Raw genomic sequence first — 23893 nt, 5'->3', positions numbered from 1 at the left:
GTAGCTTGGCTTCCCCTGATCAGCATTATAAGGTCTTCAGCCATTTTAAGCATTTGAGGCTGAGGCAAGGAAGCAGGTGCCTGAGATTGGATCGTCTGTTTCTTGGGTGTGGTTCGTACCCTGGGCCTCGGTCATTTTCGAAAGAACGGTAGTCGTGAAAGAAGACGTCTGTTTGTCCAAAAAACACTTCATACCAGCTGGTTGGAACCAATAGCAGCTTTATTCACATAAAACACACACTGGTTTAGAGCTTTCTTCCATACTGAAGGGACGTCTTCAGAACAATGCTATTTACATAACCCAGTTCTTTTATACAAAGCCACACCGAACTGAATAATGACTAATCAACCCACGGGTACATATAAAATGCCTAAAATACATATTAAATTCACACCACCACATCAAAACACAACATAAAAAATACTTTCTTATTGTTAATATATTCATAGGTTCATAGGTTAGTACTAGGCTAACTGCCCTTTTGAGCCATTGTAAGCCTAGCCAATTATCCCTTGTGAGACTCAAACCCTGCACCTTGCGTTTGTAAGGCAAACACCTCAACCATTATATTAAAATAAATATATGTAATGGCATAAACACAACTTATGCCATTACCCTAAAATATGCTTTAATTTCAATATACAAGCAATATTTACATTTTCATTGATACCAGGTGGTTGGGTGGCATTTAACCTAAGCTGCCACCTTAACTCACAGATGTCTAGATGCACATCAAGCACCCTCCCCTGAGCATCCTTAACCAACTGCTGCAAAACTAAAAATCTAAAAATGTGGTCCTTATTCTCAAATATGTGCCTACTCAAAGCATTGGTCATTTTACAATTTCTAATGTCCAAAAGGTGTTCATTAAACCTCTCCTTAAACCGTTTACACGTTTTTCCCACATAAAAGGCGGGACATGACTGGTACTTAGCCTAGTATACCACATTTTTGCTGCAACAGTTAAAATGTCTGGTTATGTGAATGTTCACACCATTTAGCCTAAAATAATCTGAGGTCTCTGCTATATTCCTACAGCAATTCCCCATACCACATCTAAAACTCCCCCATCTTCTAGAAGAAGAAATGGAATCCTCATATCCCTTACACTCAAGCATATTTTTGAAGGCTCTATCCTTTCTGTAAATAATCACAAGGGCAAACCCTTTTTGTGCAATATGATGATCATATAGTAAAATTTCCCAATTGCGCCTAAGGATTCCGGCAACTGCCTCAGCATCAAAATTAAAAGTTGCAATAAAACTGTTAGAAAAATATGTATTAATGTATATGTTTAGTGCTGATTAGAAGCTAAAAGGGTTAACACATTTTATTCTATTTTTATGTACAGCTTAATTCTGTATGAAATTATAAGATGCTTTTTCAAACTGCAGTGTGCTTTTTGAAATTGCAAGATGCTCTCTGACCTAGCATTTGCTAGCTCAGCAAAATTCATGTTTATGCCTTTTGGAAATGTACTAAGCAGCAGGTGATTATCTGCTAGGTCAGGAAAATGAATGAATAGTGAATGAATAGAACAATACTGTTTTCTATAATGTGATTGAATATGAACAATCAGCCCTGTTCGTGTTATGAGAACATGCACAGCTGCAGAAAAGAAGAGATGCATCAAACAAAGACTGCTTGAAAAAATTAACTGTAATCTGTACTTGCTTTGTGCTCGAATTAGCCACAGTACCTTGAATGGTAACATTGCATAGTGAGAAATTGTATCAGACCGGTGGTCATGAAGGCCACGTTGTTTTTCTTAGGAAGTTTTTTTTGTAAACTTGATATGCCAGCAGAAAATCCTGGACAAACAGCTGCTGTGAAATAATATTGAAAGAACTTGTGATTTATTATGTCAGCTTAGTAGGCAATACCTTGTAAGAAATGTATAAAAATAGTTTCACTTCCTGATTCTAGTTAGACAAACTCTGTATTAGCACGTTTTTGTCTCCTTGCTGCAAGATTGAAGTGCCTTAACCTAAACCTGCTGTGTGTTAATCATTTTGAAGTTATTTTTCCTTTGACAGATTGGTCCTTCGGACCGGAACTCTCACTTCGCCTCGGGTCAGATGGGCCAAGTGGCATGAAACCGTATGGGGAAGAAACCACATTGGTTCTTCTGCTTTGAAAGACCTCCGACTGAAATGTCGTTCAAAAGAGGCCAGCCACTTTTCTGATCTGCGAATGGAGGACGAGTCAGTATACGAATCAGAGATGGTCAATCACGAAGGCTCAGGTAAGGTGAAATTTACCTTTTTTCTGTTTTAGATCAGGGACTTGACTCAAAATATCTGTCAGGAAATTTGTTTTGTACAAGTCAGGGACAAAAAAATTGCAGTCTTGTCATAGATCAGGGAAACAGAATAGGTAAGACAGTTATTCTAGATAAACTGTGAAACAAAAAAATCGTGGTACCATGTAAGAATAAAAAGGGTCACGTAACATTTTTTTAACAATCAGAACAATATGGGTAATAAGTGCACAAAAAGTTCCCAAAACCCACCGCTAACCGAAGATGCAAAACATATGCAATCACAGCGTGCCGACAATGTTAGATACTATACAAAATGGGTTAATAAATATGAATTGAATGGCAAATTAGAAAAATCCTTGCTTATTAAACTTGTCAAACAGCTTAAAGCTAACGCAAAAGGTCAGGTAAAAAACCAACGTCAATTGGGGGGTTCCTCAGGCACACAGGTGGATTGAGGAAGCAAACCGTACGGAGCAAAAGAGTAATAATTCAAAAGCTATGTTTCTAGATAAAGAAGACAATAATTTTGTAATAGCATCAGCCCCTCCACCCCTTCCACTTCCTGCACCGGAATATAAAGCGAGTGGACAAGCTGGTCCACCTCTGCTATACCCGGCTGTTACCGCAAAGCCAAGACCGTATGTTAAAGACCCCATCGAGACCAGGTCCCGAACACGTAACTTAAGAGGAGATACTGAGTTATATGAAATAAACAAAAATTCACGAGCTATGAGTGAAAAAAAAAATATGTCCACTCATAGAAGTACCAAATCCACAGGCAGGACAGGACCCGACTCTCCTAGTATATAGACTGTGGACACCGGAAACATCCGGAAAGCCACAGAGGGAATTCTCCATCCCAAAGTTAATTTTAGAAAATTCTTAGAAGACTTACAGGGCATGAGGTTAAGTTATCATTTAAATGGAGAAGTAGTAGAAAAAGTAGTCAGACAAATCGTAGGTCCAAACTGGCACATAATCAGTGGCAACTGGAATCCCCCTAACGCAGAACACAAGCCACTCCCACATAGCAACGCAGAACTGGACAACAGAGTGAAAGGTCTAACAGACCAAATCTCTGAGAAATGGAAGCCTAGGGCAGACTGGACTTGCATTAATCAATGCATCCAACAGGAAGGTGAAACTTGACAGAAATTATGCTAGATTATTACAGTGTTTTAATAACCATTGTGGAATGCAGGTACCTGAAGATCAAACACATGATTCCCCATATGAGCAGCAATTAAAGAATGCATTTTTGAAAGGCAGTATTTTGCCTATAAGCAGCTTTATTACAAAGCACATGGTAGACCATCGTACAAGTAGATTACAGTCACTACTTGAATTTGCCAGGCATGCCCAAAGGCATTTTAACAGTAAAAAGAAAAAGAAAGCCCAAGTATTTGCTGTAGAAGACTGAGCAGAAGTTTACGTAGTACAGTCCGGGAAAAAGGGCAAAAAAAATGCCCAAGGAAACAATCTGATAAACGATCAGAAGAGTTTGACGAGAGAAAGAAAAGGGGTGAATGTTTTAAATGTGGAAAAAAGGGACATTTAGCAAGGGATTGCAAGCAAAACAAGAAGGCAGCCATGGAAGATAAGGAGGGTGAAGACTGACTATATGATAGTCAAGAACCACTAGAAGGGAATAACCAAGAAAAGACAAATGCAAATGTGATAGAGGGAGTAGAGAATGTGATAGAAGAAATAAAGGAAGTACAAGAAATCACCAATGGTGAAAAAAGTGAAATTTTGGACTTAGCATTATTGAGCCTAAAGCTCTATTTAGCAGACACAAAACCGGAAGTTACACTTCTGGTAGAGGGGAGGGAAGTTGAATTCCTGTGTGACTCAGGGGCTTCACGAACCCTGATACATCCTTCCAAACTACCAGAAAATTCAGAATCACTTGATTACATATTAGTGAAAGCAGCTAATGGATAGCTGTATCGGGAGCCACTCTCCTATAACATAGCAATAACTGACCCTGTTTCAGGGATGACCCAGAAAAGCAAAATTGTTGTTTCTGCAAAATGCCCAGGGAACCTTTTGGGCAAAAATCTTATGCAGATATTTGGCATAACAGTAGTACCTTCTATGCAGGGTATGGAAGCACAGCGACAAATGGATACTTTTGTGGTGTGACCGGAGGGCGAAACATTTTATTGGTACAGCCAGGACTTAGTTACAACTGGTCCAGGGGCAGTAACCGAAGAACTGATGAACGTAGCCATCAGTAAGTCCCCCTCCCTTGACACTGCTAAACAGCATTTGTTGCACTGTACTCTGTATTATTGTAGCACACCAGGACCTGATAAGGAATATAAGCAAGAACTGTTTAAAAACCATGCAAACAGATTAGTATTACATAATCTGTATTGGGACACAGAAGGGAACAGTGTAGTTAGCTGTTCATTGCCCCAGGAATTCTTTGCACTCTATAAATCTAATCAATTACCACGTTAGTTTAACTAAAGACAAAAATGTGAAATGGGCAAATCTTGGAAAAAAGTCACAAAGTGGGAAAAACAGAGTTAAAATTGTCAGAACAGGGAATACAGAAGCAGAAGTCAAATTGAATAACGCAGACACACCCAGCTGTACACTTGCAGTCTAGCAAGGACAGCTGATTAGCACTCTTACTAGAAGAGAAAGAAAAAGCTTTACGGAGCATACCAGAAACTCTCTGGTCAACAGGAAAATCAGATGTAGGACTAATTCGTACAGCAGGACCAGTTACTATTATGCCAAAATCAGCATTTAGACCTCAAAAAAGACAGTATCCCTTAAGGAAGGATGCAGAAATAGGAATCAAACCTATAATAGCAGCTTTACTCAAGAAAGGAATACTGGTAGAATCTCCCGATTCACCATGTAACACAACCTTATTTCCTGTTAGGAAAGCAAACGGAAAATGGCGTATGGTCCAAGACTTACAAGCTGTAAATGACGCAGTAATACCTAGAGCACCTACGGTGCCAGATCCACACACTCTACTAAATAATTTGAAGCCTCAACAGAAGTATTTCTCTGTGGTAGATATTAGCAATGCGTTCTTTTCGATACCGATACACCCTGACAGCCAACATTGGTTTGCATTCACATTTCAGGGGAAAAGGTATACATATACGCGACTACCACAGGGGTATTGTGAAAGCCCAACAATATTTGCACAAGAGATGGTAAGCAATTTGGCAGGATTTAGCCCACCAAGAGGCAGCCAAATTTTACTTTATGTAGACATCCTGCTGGCAGCCCCCACCCAGCAAGAATGTAGAAAAGATACCATAGCATTACTACAATTTTTAGCCACTCAAGGACATAAAGTAAACAAAAACAAATTGCAGCTTTGGAAAAAGCATGTTAAATACCTGGGATATGTAATATCCAAAGAAGGCAGAACATTAGATGAAGATAGAAAAATTGCAATTTTACAAGCACCCAAACCAACTACGAAGAAGGAAATAATGTCCTTCCTGGGCATGACTAATTTCTGTCGGAGTTGGATTCCAAACTATGCCTTGGAGTCTGCTCCACTGACCAACTTGATATACAAGAAGCCTATGGCAGCAGAAAATTTATTGCAATGGACACCAGAAGCAGAATCAGCTTTCTGCAAACTGAAACAACTGATAGCATCCTCATTAGTTTTAGGATTACCAAACTATCATAAACGTTTTTTTCCAAACTGTAGATTGTAAACAAGGTTACATGACATCAGTATTAACACAGCAGCATGGGGATAAGCAATGCCCCATAGCTTATTATTCATCACAGCTGGACCCAGTGGCACAATCCTTGCCACACTGTGTACAAGCAGTAGTTGCAGCTGCAATGGCAGTACAGGCTTCGGCCTCAGTAGTGTTGTTCCACCCTCTCACACAGAGTGCCTCATGCAGTCGCAATTATTTTACTGCAAAAAAAAGTAGCATATCTTTCTCCTGCTAGACATCTTTCCTGTATGACTATACTCTTGAGCCAATCTCATATGACAATTGAACGATGTACAACTTTAAACCTGTCTACCTTGCTCCCGACCCCTGCAGAGGGCACACCACACAGCTGCCTGCAGGAAATTGAGCAAAAGGCATTGTCTAAAAAAGATCTAACGAATGTTCCCTTGAATTATGCCAAGGTGACATATTACGTGGATGGCTCATGCAGAAGGGGTCCTACAGGACAGAATCTAGTGGGGTATGCAGTAGTTTCTGATACTGAGATTTTAGAAGCGAAGCCTTTACCACACAACTTATCTGCACAAGCAGCAGAATTGATTGCTTTGACAAGGGCATGTACTTTGGCAAAGGGTAAATGTGTGAACATTTTTACTGAAAGCCAGTACGCTTTTTCTACTGTACATGGTTTTGCACAACAGTGGAAAAATAGAGGAATAATACCATCTACTGGTAAACCGATTAATCATGCGCAATTTATTTTAGATTTGTTAGAATCTATTCAGTTACCTCAGAAAGTAGCTATTTGTAAATGCGTAGCTCATACCAAGCAACAGGATAGGATTTCGAAAGGTAATGCGAGAGCTGATATAGCTGCAAAACAGGCAGCTTCAGCTTCAGAAGGATTTCTTTTGAGTGAGGAATTACAACCTTCTGAGATTTTAAATTTAAAAATGTTAAAAACAATGCAGACACTTACTACAAATGTAGAAAAACAAAAATGGATAAAACGAGGAGCAATTCTTGAGAAAGGGCTGTACATCTCCAAAGAAGAAAAAAAATTGCCATCTAACTTGTTTAAATATGCAGCTTTGTTGAGCCATGGGCACTGCCATGTCTCAACAGGGGGGATGGTACAGTTAGTGAACCGAGTGTTCACTGCATATGGATTTACAAACTACACAAAAAATTTTTGTGCAGCATGCCATGTTTGTAACAGGGATCATGCACAAGGGGCATTGAAGCCTAAGCAAGGGAGTTTCCCAACACCACCGTACCCGTTCCATACTATCTGTATGTATTTCATAGAACTAAACAAATGTGAAAATAAGAAATATTGTCTTGTCATTATAGATATGTTTTCCAAATGGGTTAAAGCTTTTCCGACCAAAAATCAAGATGCATCTACTGTTGCAAAGGTCCTTGTTACAGAAATTATTTCTAGATTTGGCATACCGGAAAAGATCTACAGTGACAATGGCACACACTTTGTAAATCAAACCATACAACAACTGAGTCAATATTTCGGAATTTCCTTAAAGAACCATTGTGCATACCACCCCCAATCCACAGGATTAGTAGAGAGGCATAATGGGGTTTTGAAAAACAAACTTAGGAAATTAATTAGTGAGACACAGAAGAACTGGGTGCACTGCCTGCCTCTGGCACTGTTGAGCATGAGAACTGTTCCAAATGCAAAGGGGGTTAAACTCCTTTTAAAATACTGTTTGGGAGGGCATATTATATACCTCAGTGGAAACCTCTCATGCCTGCAGACCAGGAGGCTGACAGTTCACTTGCAGAGTATATGAGACTACTTTTAAGTAATAAACAACTTTTGCAGTTAAATTCTGTTTCAGATAAAGAACAAACCAGACCATCGGAAGCAGCAGTACTCCCAGGCATGTGGGTCTGGGTGAATGTCATCAAAAAAAGGAACTGGACCACACCGAAGTGGGAAGGGCCATACCAAGTGCTACTGTCAACACCCACTGCAGTCAAGATCGCAGAGCGAGCATCCTGGATTGAGCTGACACACTGTAAATTGGTTAAAAACTTTGAACTGGACAAAAAACTTGTTACTGTTACACAAGCACAAAATGACCAGATACGGAGCAAATAGAAATGTTGAACAACCTCAGAAGTATCGCATAATTATTCTGTTGGCCATACTGATAACATTAATCTTTTTGTTGTGGCCTTTCCTTTTTCCAGCCACACGAGCTGAACTGAATAAACGTGTATCATTCATAGACTGGCATCCGAACTGTAACACTTACCAAGCAATTAAATATGTGTATGCTAAAACTTTTAATGTTTCGAATTGCTGGATCTGCACAGCTATACCAACAGCATACGGGGGATTATTAATGACTGCTGTCCCCCTATGGGTCAATGAGACCTGGGAAAATTTGCTTTTCGATACTACAATTGTAAAATCACAAGACAAAATAGCATTGTACCTGCCTGTTACACAAAAGGGAATTGTATGTTTTTACAAAAATAATACTGTTCAGGTAGTATGGAGTAATTGTAATGTGACTGTTCCTTACAAATGTTATACCAAAGCCAATAATGCAGGTTATATCTGTGATGCAAACTATGACTCATATCTTGAGTCGATCCATAAGACTATTGATGAGATACAACGTAATCCTGTTCTTTTAAAACAAACTACATATTACTAATAAAAAAATGTTTCATGCAGGGCAAGTGTATATTAATACTAAAGTAGAGAACTGTTATTTTGTTTGTGGGAAAAAGGCATACAAATGGTTATCTGAGAACTGGTCCGGCAGTTGTTTTTTGGGTTACCTGGTTCCGGCCATACGACACACTGCAGTTTTGCCTCAGGAAAGAATTCAAAATGTCAGAGAGGTCACCAAGAAAACCGGAAATCCAATCAGAAGGCCTGAAAATCCAGTGGGACGAATCGAAGCAGGCTGGAAAAAACATAATTCCATGAAAAACAAAGATAAACTGACACACATGGACTTGAGTGACACTATTATATCGTGGGCAGGTATAGCCCCTGCATATGGTGCAGTGAAATTGATTTGGGAGCTGAGAAAACTGTCCAAACTTCTTGAAGTAATGAGTAATGCAACTTTTTCTGCTCTCGAGTTAAGGACTGAGGAAATGAACGCTATGAGAACTGTGGTGCTTCAAAAACCGCATGGCTCTTGACTTCACCCTAGAGGAGAAAGGTGGTACGTGCGCTTTAATAAAAGAGGAGTGTTGTTCGTATATTCCTGACAACCAGCATAAAATAAACGACCATCTTGAGGTGATTCAGCAAGTGTCGGCCATGACCAAACCAGGCCCAAACCCACTGACGGACTTTTTCCAGAATTTGTTTGGGGGGTGGGGTAGCATCCTAATGAACATCCTGATTGCCATTTGTGTGGGATTACTCCTATTAGGAGTGTGTGTGTTTGTTGTGGTATTCCCTGCATGAAAAGATTGATCAAAGATTTTATAGACATGTCAGTTTCTGAGACTTATCAAAGTACTGAAATTGAAGAACTGTTGAAAAATGAAACACTTTCATAAGTTTAAACTGAATGACTCTCTTAACTGCAAATTCTGAAAAGAAAGAGGTTAGGAGAAGAAGCAACTGTTTATGCTTTTGAAAATAGAATAAAACGTATTAACAGTGGGAAATGTTAGAAAAATATGTATTAATGTATATGTTTAGTGCTTATTAGAAGCTAAAAGGGTTAACACATTTCATTCTATTTTATGTACAGCTTAATTCTGTATGAAATTATAAGATGCTTTTTCAAAACGCAGTGTGCTTTCTGAAATTGCAAGATGGTCTCTGACTTAGTAGCAAAATTCATGTTTATGCCTTTTGGAAATGTACTAAGAAGCAGGTGATTATCTGCTAAATCAGGAAAATGAATGAATAGTGAATGAATAGAACAATACTGTTTTCTATAATGTGATTGAATATTAACAATCAGCCCTGTTCGTGTTATGAGAACATGCATAGCAGAGATACATCAAACAAAGACTGCTTGAAAAAATGAACTGCAATCTGTACTTGCTTTGTGCTCGAATTAGCCATAGTACCTTAAATGGTAACATTGCATAGTGAGAAGTTGTATCAGACCGGTGGTCATCAAGGCCACATTGTTTTTCTTAGAAAGTTTTTTTTTGTAAACTTGATATGCCAGCAGAAAATCATGGACAAACAGCTGCTGTGAAATAATATTGAAAGAACTTGTGATTTATTATGTCAGCTTAGTAGGCAATACCTTGTAAAAAAATGTATAAAAATAGTTTCACTTCCTGATTCTAGTTAGACAAACTCTGTATTAGCACGTTTCTGTCTCCTTGCTGCAAGATTAAAGTGCCTTAACCTAAACCTGCCGTGTGTTAATCATTTTGAAGTTATTTTTCCTTTGACAAAAACTAAGTTTCCTGTTGGGCTGATCCGTTTTAACTTCCTGTGAAACCTCCAATCTGAAATTGTCTCCATCTGACCTGCCCAAAATAGGTTTATAAATACCATCTGCCCACTTTTTGACTACTTCCTTGGCCACCTTACTCACCAACTTATTAGGGTATCCACTTTTTGTAAACATTTGAGAAATAAAGTCAACCTCTGCCTTGAAGGCATCATCCTCACTCACCATTCTGCCAGCCCTCACAAGCTGCTCCTTGACAATGGACTTTTTTTGTGAATAGGGATGCCAACTATCAAAGTCCAGGTATGAAATTTGAAAAGGTTGGTTTACGATGAATTTCTGAAACTAATCTACCTTTCCCTTTTTCTATCTTCAAACTCGCATCCAAATAGGTAATATGTTCCATACTGTAATCAAATGTAAACTTTAAGAATTCTACTGTACCATTAATGTAATAAAAAAAATATTTAATAACTTTTCACTGCCATCCCATACAATAAATATGTCATCCAAAACTTGAGTATAACAAGAAATATACCCATACAACTCACTCTTGAACATATTCTTGTTCCCAATGAGACATGGCATAATTTGCAAATATGGGGGCACAAGCTGCCCTGATAGCTACACCAGTGGCCTGCTTGAAATACTGACCCTCAAAATAAACATAGTTGTTCTTTAGGACAAGCTCCATTAAAACTAACAGCATATTAATAGTGTCCTGATCATACTTACCGGTTTTTAACAACTGAATCTCAAGCCAACTCAGGCCGGTCTCATGTGGTATGACTGAAAATAAATTACAATCAATGGTAACCAAAAAGATGTCACTGAAAAGTTGGACCCTGTTTACTTTTTCCAAAAAATGCCAGGAATCCCTACAAATATACTCAAAGCACCCCAAACATTTTTGCAAATGTGAATCCAAAAACCTACTCATGAAACAGGTCTTAGATCTACAAATAACTCAGTACTATTCTATACACTAAACTGCTAACCTAAAGAAAACACTAAGGAAATGTGTAGAGATATAGTAGAAAATTCTATCTAATGTAAATAAGAAAAAATAGAAGTTATGTACTTACCATAACATTCCATGTGAGTTGTTTATCTCGCCTTTATTCTCACTGATGGGTTCGGAGCCAATCCTCGGCTCCGACATGGCCAATAGCAAGCTCAAGGTTTGCCAGTAGCTCGAAAACAAGCCCCTTATCCCACAATGCACTGCTGGAATTACCTCAGCTCTTGTTTGCAGCGAATAACAGTATATACGTTTATACAACTTATACATACCCTCAGATATATATATATATCTATATATATATATATATATATATATATATATATATATATATATATATATACACGCATACAAAGAACACGTCCCAATGGGGAAGAACAAATATTGAATAACCAGGATGGTACTAGCCTCTAAGTCAACAGTCAGCCAGGAGGGGGAAGGAGGGAGGGACGTGAGAATAAAGGCGAGATAAACAACTCACATGGAACGTTATGGTAAGTACATAACTTTTATATCTGAAGTTGTTAAATCTCGCCGTTTATTCAAACTGATGGATAGCGTCCCTAGCACCCTCAACCTTGGGTGGCTCATGGGAGTATGTTCTTCAGCACCGTATAACCAAAGGAAGACCTGTCCCTTGAAGCCCTATCTATTTTGCAATGTGTGATAAAGGTATGAGGCTTCGACCAAGTGGCTGCAGTGCAAATATTGTCAAGGGACAATTTAGCTTGAAAAGCAGAAGAGGTAGAGACAGCTCTGGTAGAATGAGCTTTTGCTTTGTGCGTTAAAGGCATGCTCATATACTCATAAACAAAGGATATACAATTGGATAACCATTTAGATAAAGTTGTTTTAGCCACTGGATTTCCTTTTCTTGCTTCTGAGAAGGATACAAAAAGTTGGTCTGATTTCCTAATATCCTTAGTTCTGTCAAGATAAAATCTGAGCTGTCTGTGACGATCAAGTTTGTGCAGCATATATTCCAATTTGCTTGAGTGATTGGGGAAAAAGACTGGCAGTTCAATGACCTGATTGATATTTGACTCAGAACAGACTTTAGGTAAAAATGAGGGGTTTGTTCCAAGAGACACTCTTATCAGGATAGAAGATCATGTAGAGTGATCTGATAGATAATGCTCGAAGTTCTGACACTCTGCGGGCAGACATAATGGCCACAAGAAATACTGTTTTCCAAGATAAAAATTTTAAATCACAAGAAGATGCTGGTTCAAAAGGGTAAGAATAATTTGTGACAGCATAAGGTTTAAATCCCAGGGAGAAAAGGGAATTTTGATCGGAGGTCTCATATGAAGAACGCCTTTAAGGAAGGTTTTAGATAATTTATAGCTCATAATATTTGAGCCACCAAGACCAAGGTGAAAATTTGAGATAGCAGCTAACTGAACTTGAACTGTAGCAGCTGCTGCCCCTTCCTTGAAAATCTTTGTTAGAAATTCTAAGATCGAAGACAGCGGAGCTCGGAAAGGGTCAATGTTCTGCGTGTTGGCCCAAATTGAGAACCTTTTCCATTTACTGCCATATAATTTCCTGGTAGATGGCTTGTGAGAAGACAAAAGAATCTGTCTTGTATCTTCTGAAATTGAATGAAGCCTGGCAATTAGGGGAAGTGGATTAGCTAAGCAGTCAGTTTGAGGGACTGCAGAGAAGGATGAAGATCCCCTGACGGGTGAGTCAGAAGGTCCGGAACTGGGTCCAGGATCCATGGATCTTCCAACAGATGACGGTGGAGAAACGGAAAACAAATCTGTCGAGGCCTGTAGGGGGCTATGAGTATAACAGTCCTTCCCCAGCGATTTTGCTTTCTGTAAAACTCTGGGTATTAATGAGAAGGGTGGAAATGCATAAAGGAGACTCGGGGGGCCAATCGTGTAAAAGTGTGTCTTCTCGGGGGATGACCGGGAGATGGTATTAGGGCAAAGTAGCTTCTGCATTTTGAATTGATGTGGCTGGCAAAAAGGTCGCAGCAAGGCTGGCCCCATTTGCGGAAAATCAACTCCGCAACCTGTTTGAGAGACCACTCATGAGGGAGTAATATCGCCCTGCTTAGCTTGTCCACTATCACGTTGGATTTGCATTGCTAACAGAAAACGCTGGGACGCCACAGCCCACTGCCAGACCCTGAGGGCTTCTCGACAAAGGGGGTAGGACTTGGTTCTGCCCTGCTTGTTCACGTACCAGACTACTGACATGTTGTCGGTCTGAATTGCAATAGTCCCTAGAGGAAGAGAGTCCTGAAAGTACTGCAACACCAGAAGTACCGCTCTTAACTCTAGGACACTGATGTGCAGACGTGATTCTTGATCTGTCCATGTGCCTTGGGCAGTCTTTCCATGAAAATGCCCCCCACCCACCCGATCAGGGAAGCGTCCGTGGTCACAGTGGCTGCTGGGGGGGGGGCAAAGGGTCTTCCGATTGTGACATGAAGAGACGTCAACCACCACCACCGAAGGTCTCTCCTGCAAGAATCCGTGATAAGAATCATGTGGTGCATTGGTAGTTTCTGGTAAGACCACTGAGCGAAGAGGAGCCACTGAAGAATTCTCATATGCATCCTTGCGAGTGGTATAGCCAGGATTGCTGCCGCCATCAAACCTAGTACTTTCAATACCTCTGCTGCTGTAGCTTTGTTCTTCGACACCAGTCAGCTGACATTTTGGTGGAGAAGAGAGACTCTTTCGATAGGGAGACGTAGAGTGGTAGTTGAGGTATCTAACTCTGCTCCTATAAAAACGGTATGCTGAGATGGCAATAAGGCAGACTTTTCGAAGTTGATTGTAATGCCTAATTGATGGCAGAGTGTCAGAGTGTATTGTGTTGCCTGGGTCAATTGATGCCTGGTGGTAGCGGTGAGGAGCCAATCGTCTAGGTATGGAAACACTTGGAATCCTAGACGCCTCAGGTGAGCCGTGACCACTGCCATGCATTTGGTGAACACTCTGGGGGCTGTAGTGAGACCAAAGGGCAGGGCTCGAAACTGGTAATGACTGGCTCGCAGCCGGAAGTGCAGATGATCTCTGGAGCATCTGTTCATCTTTATGTGATAGTACGCGTCCTTGAGATCTATGGAGCACATCCAATCGCCTTTCCCTAAGAAGGGAAGAATGGACTGAAGCATGACCATTCAGAACTTCTCTTTCTTTACGAACTGGTTGAGTCTGTTCAGGTCCAAGATAGGTCTCCAGTCCCCTGTTTTCTTTGGTACCAAAAAGAATCTTGAGTAAGTTCTGAATCCGACTTGGTCTGCTGGGACTGGTTGGATGACTCTTTTTTTCTAGCAATCTGCGGACCTCTACGATTGCTTGTTCCCTGAGATTGGGTGGAACATCTGGGATTTTCTTTATAGGAATGGGAGGGGTGAAGAACGGTATGAAATTTCCTCTAGAAATTATGCTTTGTACCAAAGCATCCAAAGTTATGTTTAGCCAGGCTTCTGGGTACAAAGACAAGCGAACCCCCCGACTGCCTCCAGAGCCAAACAGTTGGTCCCCCTTTCAGGGGCGCTGGTAGGACTGACCGGAGAAATGACCCCTGTGACCCCTGTCACCCTGTTGCTGCGGAACCCCCTCTGCCACGGGGGCGGCGTCTTCCGTTATAACCCCCTCCTCTGCCTCTAGAGGGGGTTTCTCCATGTGTGTCCTGAAAGGCTGCCTGAGTTTTTTGGAACCACCCCCCCCCAGGGCCCTTGGGGTAGGGCCGAGTGGGGGTGGTAAAACAGACCCCAATGGCAGATAAGGTCTTGCCTTCCTGCTCACACCTGGTTGGGCCCAAACAGTGATGAGCCATCGAATGGGGTATTAATAAGGGAAAACTTAAAGGGTTCCGCAAAGGAACAGAGACGCATCCAGGCTCGTCTTCGAAGAGCAATGCCCGAACTAGTGGCTCTACTCGAACCATCAGCTGCATATATGAGACGCATGGATGAATTCACTATTGAGTTTATGGTAGAGAGCTGGGCGTTGACTTTGTCGGCCACTCTTGCAGCTACCGTACCCTGGAGAGCATCTCCTAGATCTTTCGGGAGATCTCTCTGTAGTCTTGTAAAATGGGTTAAGTAGTTCAGTGATCGCAGAGAAAAAGTCGCTGAACTAACCATGCACTTCCCATATCTATCCATAACCCTTGAATCTTTGTTAGGGGGATGGATAGAAGAGGATGTCTCAGATACTTCCTTTTTGGTGGCTGAAGCTACCACCATGGCATCAACAGGCACTCCTTTTGTCAAAAATGTCTTGTCCACTGGGACAGATATGAATTTATTGGGTCTACGAGGGACAGGTTCCATGGCCTCCGGTGACTCCCACGCCTTACGAGAGATCAGTTCCATGAGCTCGTAAGGCAGAGACACCCAAGAAGTGGAAGGATGAGACCCACAAGCCTTCAAGAGCACAGACTCATCCTCAGTAGGGGTCTTGGACTGCCAATTGCCCCTCTGACTAAGGATCTCTAGTATCTCTGCAAAGGAGATATCCTCAGAGGGGGATCGAGGAGACCCTTCTGACTCGTCTAAGTCCGTGTCAGATGTCAAAGACTCCTGTGGGGAGTCTAAGTGCCTCCTCTTGCACAGTCTCTTCCTGGGCATCTCCTCAGTGGGGGGATCTGGGGAGGTCTCAGAAGAGCAGGGGACGCCCTGTGGAGGTACTTGAGGCTCGGGGTCTCTACGCTTAGAGGGATTGGTAAATGAAGAAGCAGACACAGGATCTTGAGGGGAGAGGAAATGCTGAACCGATGCTGACGTTGTCTTTGGAGACAAAATTCTCCTCATAGCATCAAAGGCACTATGGCTCCGACGAGAAGGAGTGGACGGACCCGGGAGTACTGTCCGATCCTCCCGCACCGAAACCCTGGGCTCCGAGCCCGAGGTAGGAGCCGAGCTCATCCGAGCCAAAGCCCTGAGAGGAAGAGTTGGCACCGACAAGTTGGTGCGACTATCCTCCCTGGACCCGACGGGACAGCGTCGGTTCCTAGAGTCCTTGGTCGGCGCCGAGGACATCCGAGTGGATGGAGCCAATAACGCAGGTGCGGGTATCGACTCCAAAAGTTCGACCACAATCGGTTCAATTTCCTTTGGCTACGAGAGTCCAGTACGGCTCGGAGGAGGAGTAGCCAAGTCCGGTTCCATGGTCTTCGGTACTGATGAGCTGGTCGGGGCCGACAACAATTTGGCAAGTCCCGGTACCTGTAAAAGATTCTGCACTAGCCGATCCATGTCCAAATCTGAAAGGCTGACTGAAGACTTGGCTGAATGCACCAAAGGTGCTGACTGGAGTAGAGGTGAAGAAGGAACTTCAGAGACCGGCTCAAATACTGAGAGCTGGCTCCGAATCAAAGGTACACTCGGTTCCGATGACTGTGGAACCGATGACCCTCCTCCTGAAATCTTAGCCTTTTTTGAGACTTTATCTGAAGACTTGAATTTTGAGGATTTGGATGATGTACTAGCACCCTCATGGCTACTCAAGACTTCCAAAAAAGATTGCTGTAGCAATCCCCTGTCTATAACTTTCCTCCTTCTCTCCAAGAGAACTCTTGAAGAAAAGGAGTGGCAAATGCTACAGGTGTCTTGGAGGTGTTTAGCCCCCAGACAGTAGACACATTGAATGTGTCTGTCAGTAACAGACATTTTCTGCCCACAATTTGGGCATTTTTTGAATCCCGATTTGGGATGGGATTTCTCCCTATCATCCGACATAGTTAAGTGAAAAAGGCAGTAAATCAGATACACAACAACTAAGCCCAAACTGGGCACTAACTATAACAGTATACATATATTTTAAACAAAAAATATAGATACAAATATAGGGCTAAGAGGCCCACAAAAAAACCTGACTATAATAAAGATTAATGGTAGAGAAAAGGGGCTTAAGCCCCACACAAACTAAGAAGCCAACAAGGCCCTAACTTTTAAACTATTTCTACTATCTAGAGTATAATAGTACTTTTAAACTATTTCTACTATCTAGAGTATAATAGTACTAACGCACACTATATATATTAAACAAAAAAGAAAACTTTTTTATAGACTTGCTGTTAATTTGTTTCTAAAATGGTCCGAGCTAACTGGAACACTGAGATCTCTCTTGCTGCGGCAAACTAGATCTGGGGTAATTCCAGCAGTGCATTGTGGGATAAGGGGCTTAGTCTCGAGCTACTGGCAAACCTTGAGCTTGCTACCAGCCGTGTCGGAGCCAAGGATCGGCTCCGAACCCAGCAGTGAGAATAAATGGCGAGATTTAACAACTTCACATCTCTTATTTTAAGAAAAAGATTAACAAGCTAACCTATCTAAAACACTAATACTAACAACTACTCTAAAGGGAGGAGGAAGCAGAGAAATAAGTACTGATTTTCACTTATCATGAAAAAAGGTGGAGTTGTCAGCAAATGTGTCTGGTTTGGCAGGCAGCAAACGAAATCTGAGGTAAATCAACCAGAAGAGGGGAATTGTGGGTAGGGGAAGAGTCAGAGCTCTTGGATCCAGTACTCTGGTATAAGGCGCCGAGGTCAGATCCGACCAGATCACACATTCCAGATGTTAAATCAGATGAAAACATACATTGGATCTTGTGATTTTGCCTGCTGATCTGTTGAGGTTCACAGTACCTAAATGACAGACCTATGAGCTTCAAAATGTACATCCATCAGAAAATGCATACATGTTACTGCAAAAACCTGTTATTCTCGCAACATTCAAAACTGTCCCATACTGACACCGTTCCCCCCATCTACTGATGTACTTGACTTAAATTTGCACGTTACTATAACTAGGTGTCCATGACTTTCTCATCTGGAGGTTAAGATGTATGTTCAATGTACAAAAAAAGAACACAGGTACTGCTACTAAAACAAATACAATGGCAAAGGATAGATGAAGTTAAGAGAAAAATCTCACTTGTACTACTGCAATAGCCCTTCACACACACAAATTATTTAATTTCTGAACAGAAGTACTTAACTGCTTTTTAAAGGAAAATAACGCTGTTTCAACTTACCTAGAGAGTTGTGAGAGGATGAGGATGTTCCCAAAAGGCCATGTTCAGACTTTGCTGGTTGTGACTGTTGCTGGTTGGGAGCCATACTGGATGAGAGAAAAGACTGTGACAGGGAACTAAGAGGAGAGGTAGACAGTGAGGATGAGGAATGCAAAGAAGAAGAACGGGCAAGGGAACCAGGAATATTTACAGGAGCTGAACTTCCTAACAATCGCTGACCTACAACAAAAAAATATATACAAAAAATATATATTAAGCCACCTTTCACAGTTTAAAAGACATGCATGCTTACATTATTTTATGGAAACAAGATGCTGTACGTGAAATCCAATCAAGCTAATGTACAAATATACAAAGCTAATCATGAGCTATATCAAATTATCAAATACTCTACTTACTATCACATTACATTAGCAAAAACTATCAATTAACATTTATAGAGATGCCATCAGTGTTCTGTATTATATTCTTATGACAGACTTCTTGCCACTCTGGGTATACTAATGCCAGCAGTAACAAACTGCACATTTTTTTTTTTACTATTCTGATCTTTCCATTGTGATATTCTGTGGCTGAAAAGGGTTCACTGGAACATTACAATCATCAGGTAAGCTAACATTTAAATACAATACTATCATACCAAAGGAGGCTTCAGTGTGAACATGACTAGGTTTTCTCAAAGATATTTTTTTACTCCATACTAAAATATTTTTTTTCTGTGCTCTGTGCTACACTGACCAGCCAGCCTGCCAGGACTCATTTTGTATCCTCATCCTGAAGGGTCCAGCTCAACACCTTCCGTAGAACAAAGACTGTACACCAAGCAAGAGGGTGGTGGTAATGGTGGTGGTTGAGGTGGGGTGGGGGGTGGACACAACAACCTAGGAAACAGACCCATTTTCAGGCAAGGAAGCTACACAAAGTTCCAATGCATCTCCATGCCCACAGGAGTTTTAACACATGTGGGGGCTAACAATGTGAAGTACAGTGACACTTGCCCAGACTACTTTCCTCATCTATATCATGAGAACTGTTTGACAAGCATACTTATCCTGGTTCTAATGCCATTTTTACTATTAACATCCAGCCTCTGCAGTGTGTCAGAGCTGCAGCTAAAAGAACTGCGGCAATTCCACTATGATAGATGAGACAGAGAGAGAGAGAGAAATAAAGACAGCAGTCTCCCCACTCATACCCTTCTTGAACAAGTCTTCCAGTGCCCGCAAAGAACAGTTGATCCCTAAATTGTCGGAGTCAAATTCATGGCTTTGCTCTCTATACCATATAGCCTGTCCATACCAAATTATTTTAAAGCACCATTACTCAAAATTTAAATGAAAACACAGCCGTTCAATGTAGTTTACTTTACTGCAGAGATTTCTGTTCTTTCTATAACATCAGCTATGAGAAGTTGAGTGCTCACAGACCTTACAGTACCTTCTAATTTCTTCATTTCTACTCCTGTAATAGACAATAAAGGCCCCACTGTTCTTTCTGTTCAGATCTCAGACTGTCTTAGAAAGGAATCTGTCTCAGCCTGCAAGACACAAGTTGCATTCTTCTTTTGTTAGCATCTTATCTCAGTCACTACCCACAATTTTACATCCTGAGCCTATCTCTTGAAGTCAGTGAAGAGCAATAAAGCACATATTAGCTAAAGTGACAATTTTTCCACAGGGTTAGCTGTTAGAGAAATCTTTATATAATGAAAAGGATAATTTGCACTGCAGCAACATATATACCATTGATGTCCCTCGATTTTGCCCAATGAAGTTATGTTATTTGTTATTTAGCTGTATGAAATACTTGGATTTCAAATGTCTCATCTTATTTGAGGAGACATCAGTCAGACAAAGATAATGGAACAGACTATTAGACTTGAGAGTTTTAACACCTAAACATAAGTGTAAAGGAGAGGCTGGAAACTACAACTGAATAGTCAATTAAAGAAAAAAAAAAAGTTAAGTACTCACCATAACATTCCATCCCAGTTGTTGTTTTTCATTTGTCGTCAACCTGTGGGGACACGGATCCAGGACGGATCCAACTCGGCCGCATTTTCCAGCATCAGATCCGAGCTCCAAGCTCCTCCCCTACCCATAATGCCTCCATCTCCCTCCTCCCTTCAGATAGAGTTTGTTGCCAAGTATAGCATCCCAACCTGACTCAATGCCTTACCCCTTGGCAAAAATACCCAGACAGCACCATAAGAAAGACCAAGTTATAACAAACTCTTCCGGCCAGTCAACCACACAGCCCACGTACGGCAGGGGGAAGGAAGGAAGGACGGCTGAAGACAAATCAAAAGCAACAACTCAGATAGAACGTTATGGTGAGTACATAACTTCTTTATCTGAGTTATTTTCATTTGCTCTTCAACCTGTGGGACAGAGTCCTCAGCTACCAAGAATCTGGGAGGCTCTCATGGAAGGATATTCTGGAGCACGGCAGAGCCAAAGGATGCCTGCGTCTGGATAGAAGATCCAACTTGTAACGGCAGATGAAAGTATGTAAAGACGTCCAGGTAGCCGCAGAGCAAATGTCATCCAAAGAAACTTTGGACCAAAAGGCAGCTGAAGTAGCCACAGACCTAGTAGAATGTGCCTTGACTTGACCTGGCGGAGATATTCCTTTGGTTGAATACGCCAGAACTATGCACTGAAAGATCCAACAAGCAATGGTGACCTTCAATACAGGTTTCCCTAAAAAGGGCTTAGAGTAGGAAACAAAAAGTTTATCAGACTTAAGAAAAGACTTTGTTCTGTGCAAATAAAAATGTAATTGCCTATGAACATCCAGCAAGTGCAATTTATACTCTCCCTTATTCTGAAACTTTGGAAAGAAAACAGGGAGATTGATAACCTGATTAATGTTCGATTCCGAAGCCACTTTTGTAAGAAAAGGATTAGTGCACAAGGATACCCTGTCTTTATGGAAAATCATATAAGGAGGCTTAACCGATAAGGGTTGAAAGGTCAGACACTCTTTTGGCTGAAGTAATTGCAATCAGGAAGGCTGTCTTTTAAGACAAGTACTGCAGATCCACCGAAGCTGCAGGATCAAAGGGGAAAGAACGTAAGGTTTGGAGGACCAAGGTAAGGTCCCAAAGACAGCATTGGGTCCTTGATTGGGGACCTAAGGAAGGAAAGTACCTTTCAAAAAGGCTTTACAAAGCTTAGAAGAAGCCAGGGAAGCCAAATCATCTCCTAAGTAGAAGACAAATATAGCGTCCAGCTGAACTTTAACTGTAGAAAAGCTGGCTTCTGGTTGAAAAATACCTGCCAGAAACTATAAAATAGCAGAAACAGGGGCAGTATAAACCTTCCTAGTGGAAGATTTATGAGCTACTACTAATATCTTCTTAACCGGCGAAGATAGGCCAGGAGTCCTAATTATCATGGGAACTGGAGCAGCCAAGCGGTAAGTTTCAGACTGGCCAGATCTGGGTGTGGAATCCCTACGGGATGTGAAATCAGATCCGGAACCGGATCCAACGTCCAGGGTGGGCACACTACATGAGACCACAGAGAAGGGAACCGTACTTGACGAGGCCAGAATGGGGCAGAGAGGATGACTGAGCTCTCCAGCTGCGGAGCTTTCTGAATGAATTTTGGAATTGGAAAAGTACAGTTGTGTACACTTACCATAAATGTAGATGTTCAAGTGCATTCACTGTTGCAGTCATCACATTTGGGTTATCCCTGCCAGGGTAGCCCTCGGCCAGCCTGAATACCAGAGGCTTAGTATTTCTGCGTCGGTTGCTGTCGCTTCAGGACTGACACCAGGTCATCAGTAGCATAAAGTAAGGCAGCCGACGCCATTACATCAGTTTTTCTTGCCCTAACCTGTTAGGAGCCCCAAAGTAGGACCAAGGTTCTGGTAGAAGAACCCCACCAGTAGAAAGTAAATACCAATATGTCAATTGTAAGGAAGAGAAGAAAGGGGGGATGGAGGGAGGGAAACCAGGACTGCAACAGTGAACACACTCAAACATCTACATGTATGGTAAGTGTACACAACTGTACTATGTTCTTCATGTTTCACTGTTGTAGTCATCACATTTGGGTTGATTCCCAAAGCTGAGGAAATGGGTGGAGGCAGTCAAAGAAGCTAGGGGCTGGCTAGGATGCCCTGCAAGACTGCAGAGGCAAACCCTGCCCTGGATTTGGAGAAGAGAGGCAGGTTGTAACGTTTGGTGAAAGTGTGAACAGACGTCCAGGTAGCAGCCTCCAGGATGTTCCTGGTGGGGATACCTCAGAGGAAAGCTGCAGCGCTGGAGGCTGCTCTGGTGGAGTGAGTTCTGACCCCCTTGGGAGAGGCTTTCCATGTTGTTTGTAGCAGAAAAGGATGCAGTGCGCTTTCCATTTGGAAATGGTTTGTTTGGAGATGGCTTTGCCTTCTGCCCCTGTAGCAAAGCTAACCAGCAATTGATCAGACTTTCTGAAGGATTTAGTCCTGTCTAGATAGAAGCTGAGCTGTCTGTGCACATCTAGAGAGTGCAGAATCCTTTCCCCCTTTGTTCTGGGGATTAGGAAAAAAGGTGGGCAAATGGATGGATTGGTTGAGAGCCACACTGGACACCACCGTGGGCATGAAGGATGGGTTAGTCCTGAGGGATACCCTGTCAGCATGGAAGATGAAAGGTTCCACTGCCATGAGCGCTTGCAGCTCAGAGACTCTTCTAGCTGAAGTGATAGCCAGAAGGAATGCGGTCTTCCAGGAGAGAAATTTTAGCTCTGCAGAAGAAGCTGGTTTGAAAGGGGTTAGGGTGAGTTTTTCCAATAGAAAGTTAAGGTTCCAAGCTGGGGTTGGTACCCTTCTGGGTGGTCTCAAGTTGCTAGCCCCTCTTAGGAACTGTTTGATCAAAGGATGAGGGAAAAGGGGCTGCTCAGTGGAGAAATGAGCAGAAATAGCAAAGTCAAGAATTTTTATAGAGGAGAAAGAGAGGCCACTGTGTAATAGGTCAGCTAAATAATCCAGGATGAGAGGGAGGGAGGGCTGTGCCATATTGGCTCCCTTAGCCTGGATCCAGGTGCAGAACCTTTCCCATTTCTCAGCATAAGACTTTCTAGTGCTAGGGCATCTGGCCTCACGGATAACATCTAGAACCGGTTTACTGAGTTTGGCAGATTGATCCAGGGTTAGGAAATAAGGCAAGCTGCCAAACTGAGTGTCTGCAATTGAGGATGCATGAATGACCCTTTCCTTTGCTTCAGGAGATTTGTAATCTGAAGAAGATGCCATGGTGGCAGTGGGGACAGGCTGCGCAGCAAGGGGTACCAGTGCTGGCGAAGCCAGTCTGGAGCTATAACAATTGTCCTTGGTTTTTCCTCCTTTATTTTGAGTAGCACCCTGGGGGATGAGAGGTACTGGAGGAAAGGCATATACCGATAGATTGAACTGGGGAAGGACAGGGCATCCACTTTCCAAGCCATGCAGTGATGCTCCCTGGTGAAGAATTTGCTGAGCTGACGACTGGTGTGGGAGGCAAAGAGGTCGACCTTCGGGGAGCC

The 23893-nt window shown here is 41.9% G+C and overlaps 1 protein-coding gene across 1 annotated transcript in view; it reads right to left on the bottom strand.

Annotated features, from left to right (window-relative positions):
* Positions 1-23893, bottom strand: part of UNKL (unk like zinc finger) — a 2026838-nt gene that overhangs the window by 448235 nt on the left and 1554710 nt on the right. Inside the window, exon 13 of the mRNA XM_044089534.1 lies at positions 18381-18599. Coding sequence (XP_043945469.1) covers positions 18381-18599 — 219 coding nt within the window. The remainder of the gene's footprint in view (positions 1-18380; positions 18600-23893) is intronic.

The sequence above is a fragment of the Protopterus annectens genome, chromosome 12.part0, assembly GCF_019279795.1.
Source record: "Protopterus annectens isolate FY-2018-M chromosome 12.part0, PAN1.0, whole genome shotgun sequence".
Taxonomy (NCBI): Eukaryota; Metazoa; Chordata; order Ceratodontiformes; family Protopteridae; genus Protopterus; species Protopterus annectens.
This window is presented reverse-complemented; position numbering and strand designations above follow the sequence as displayed.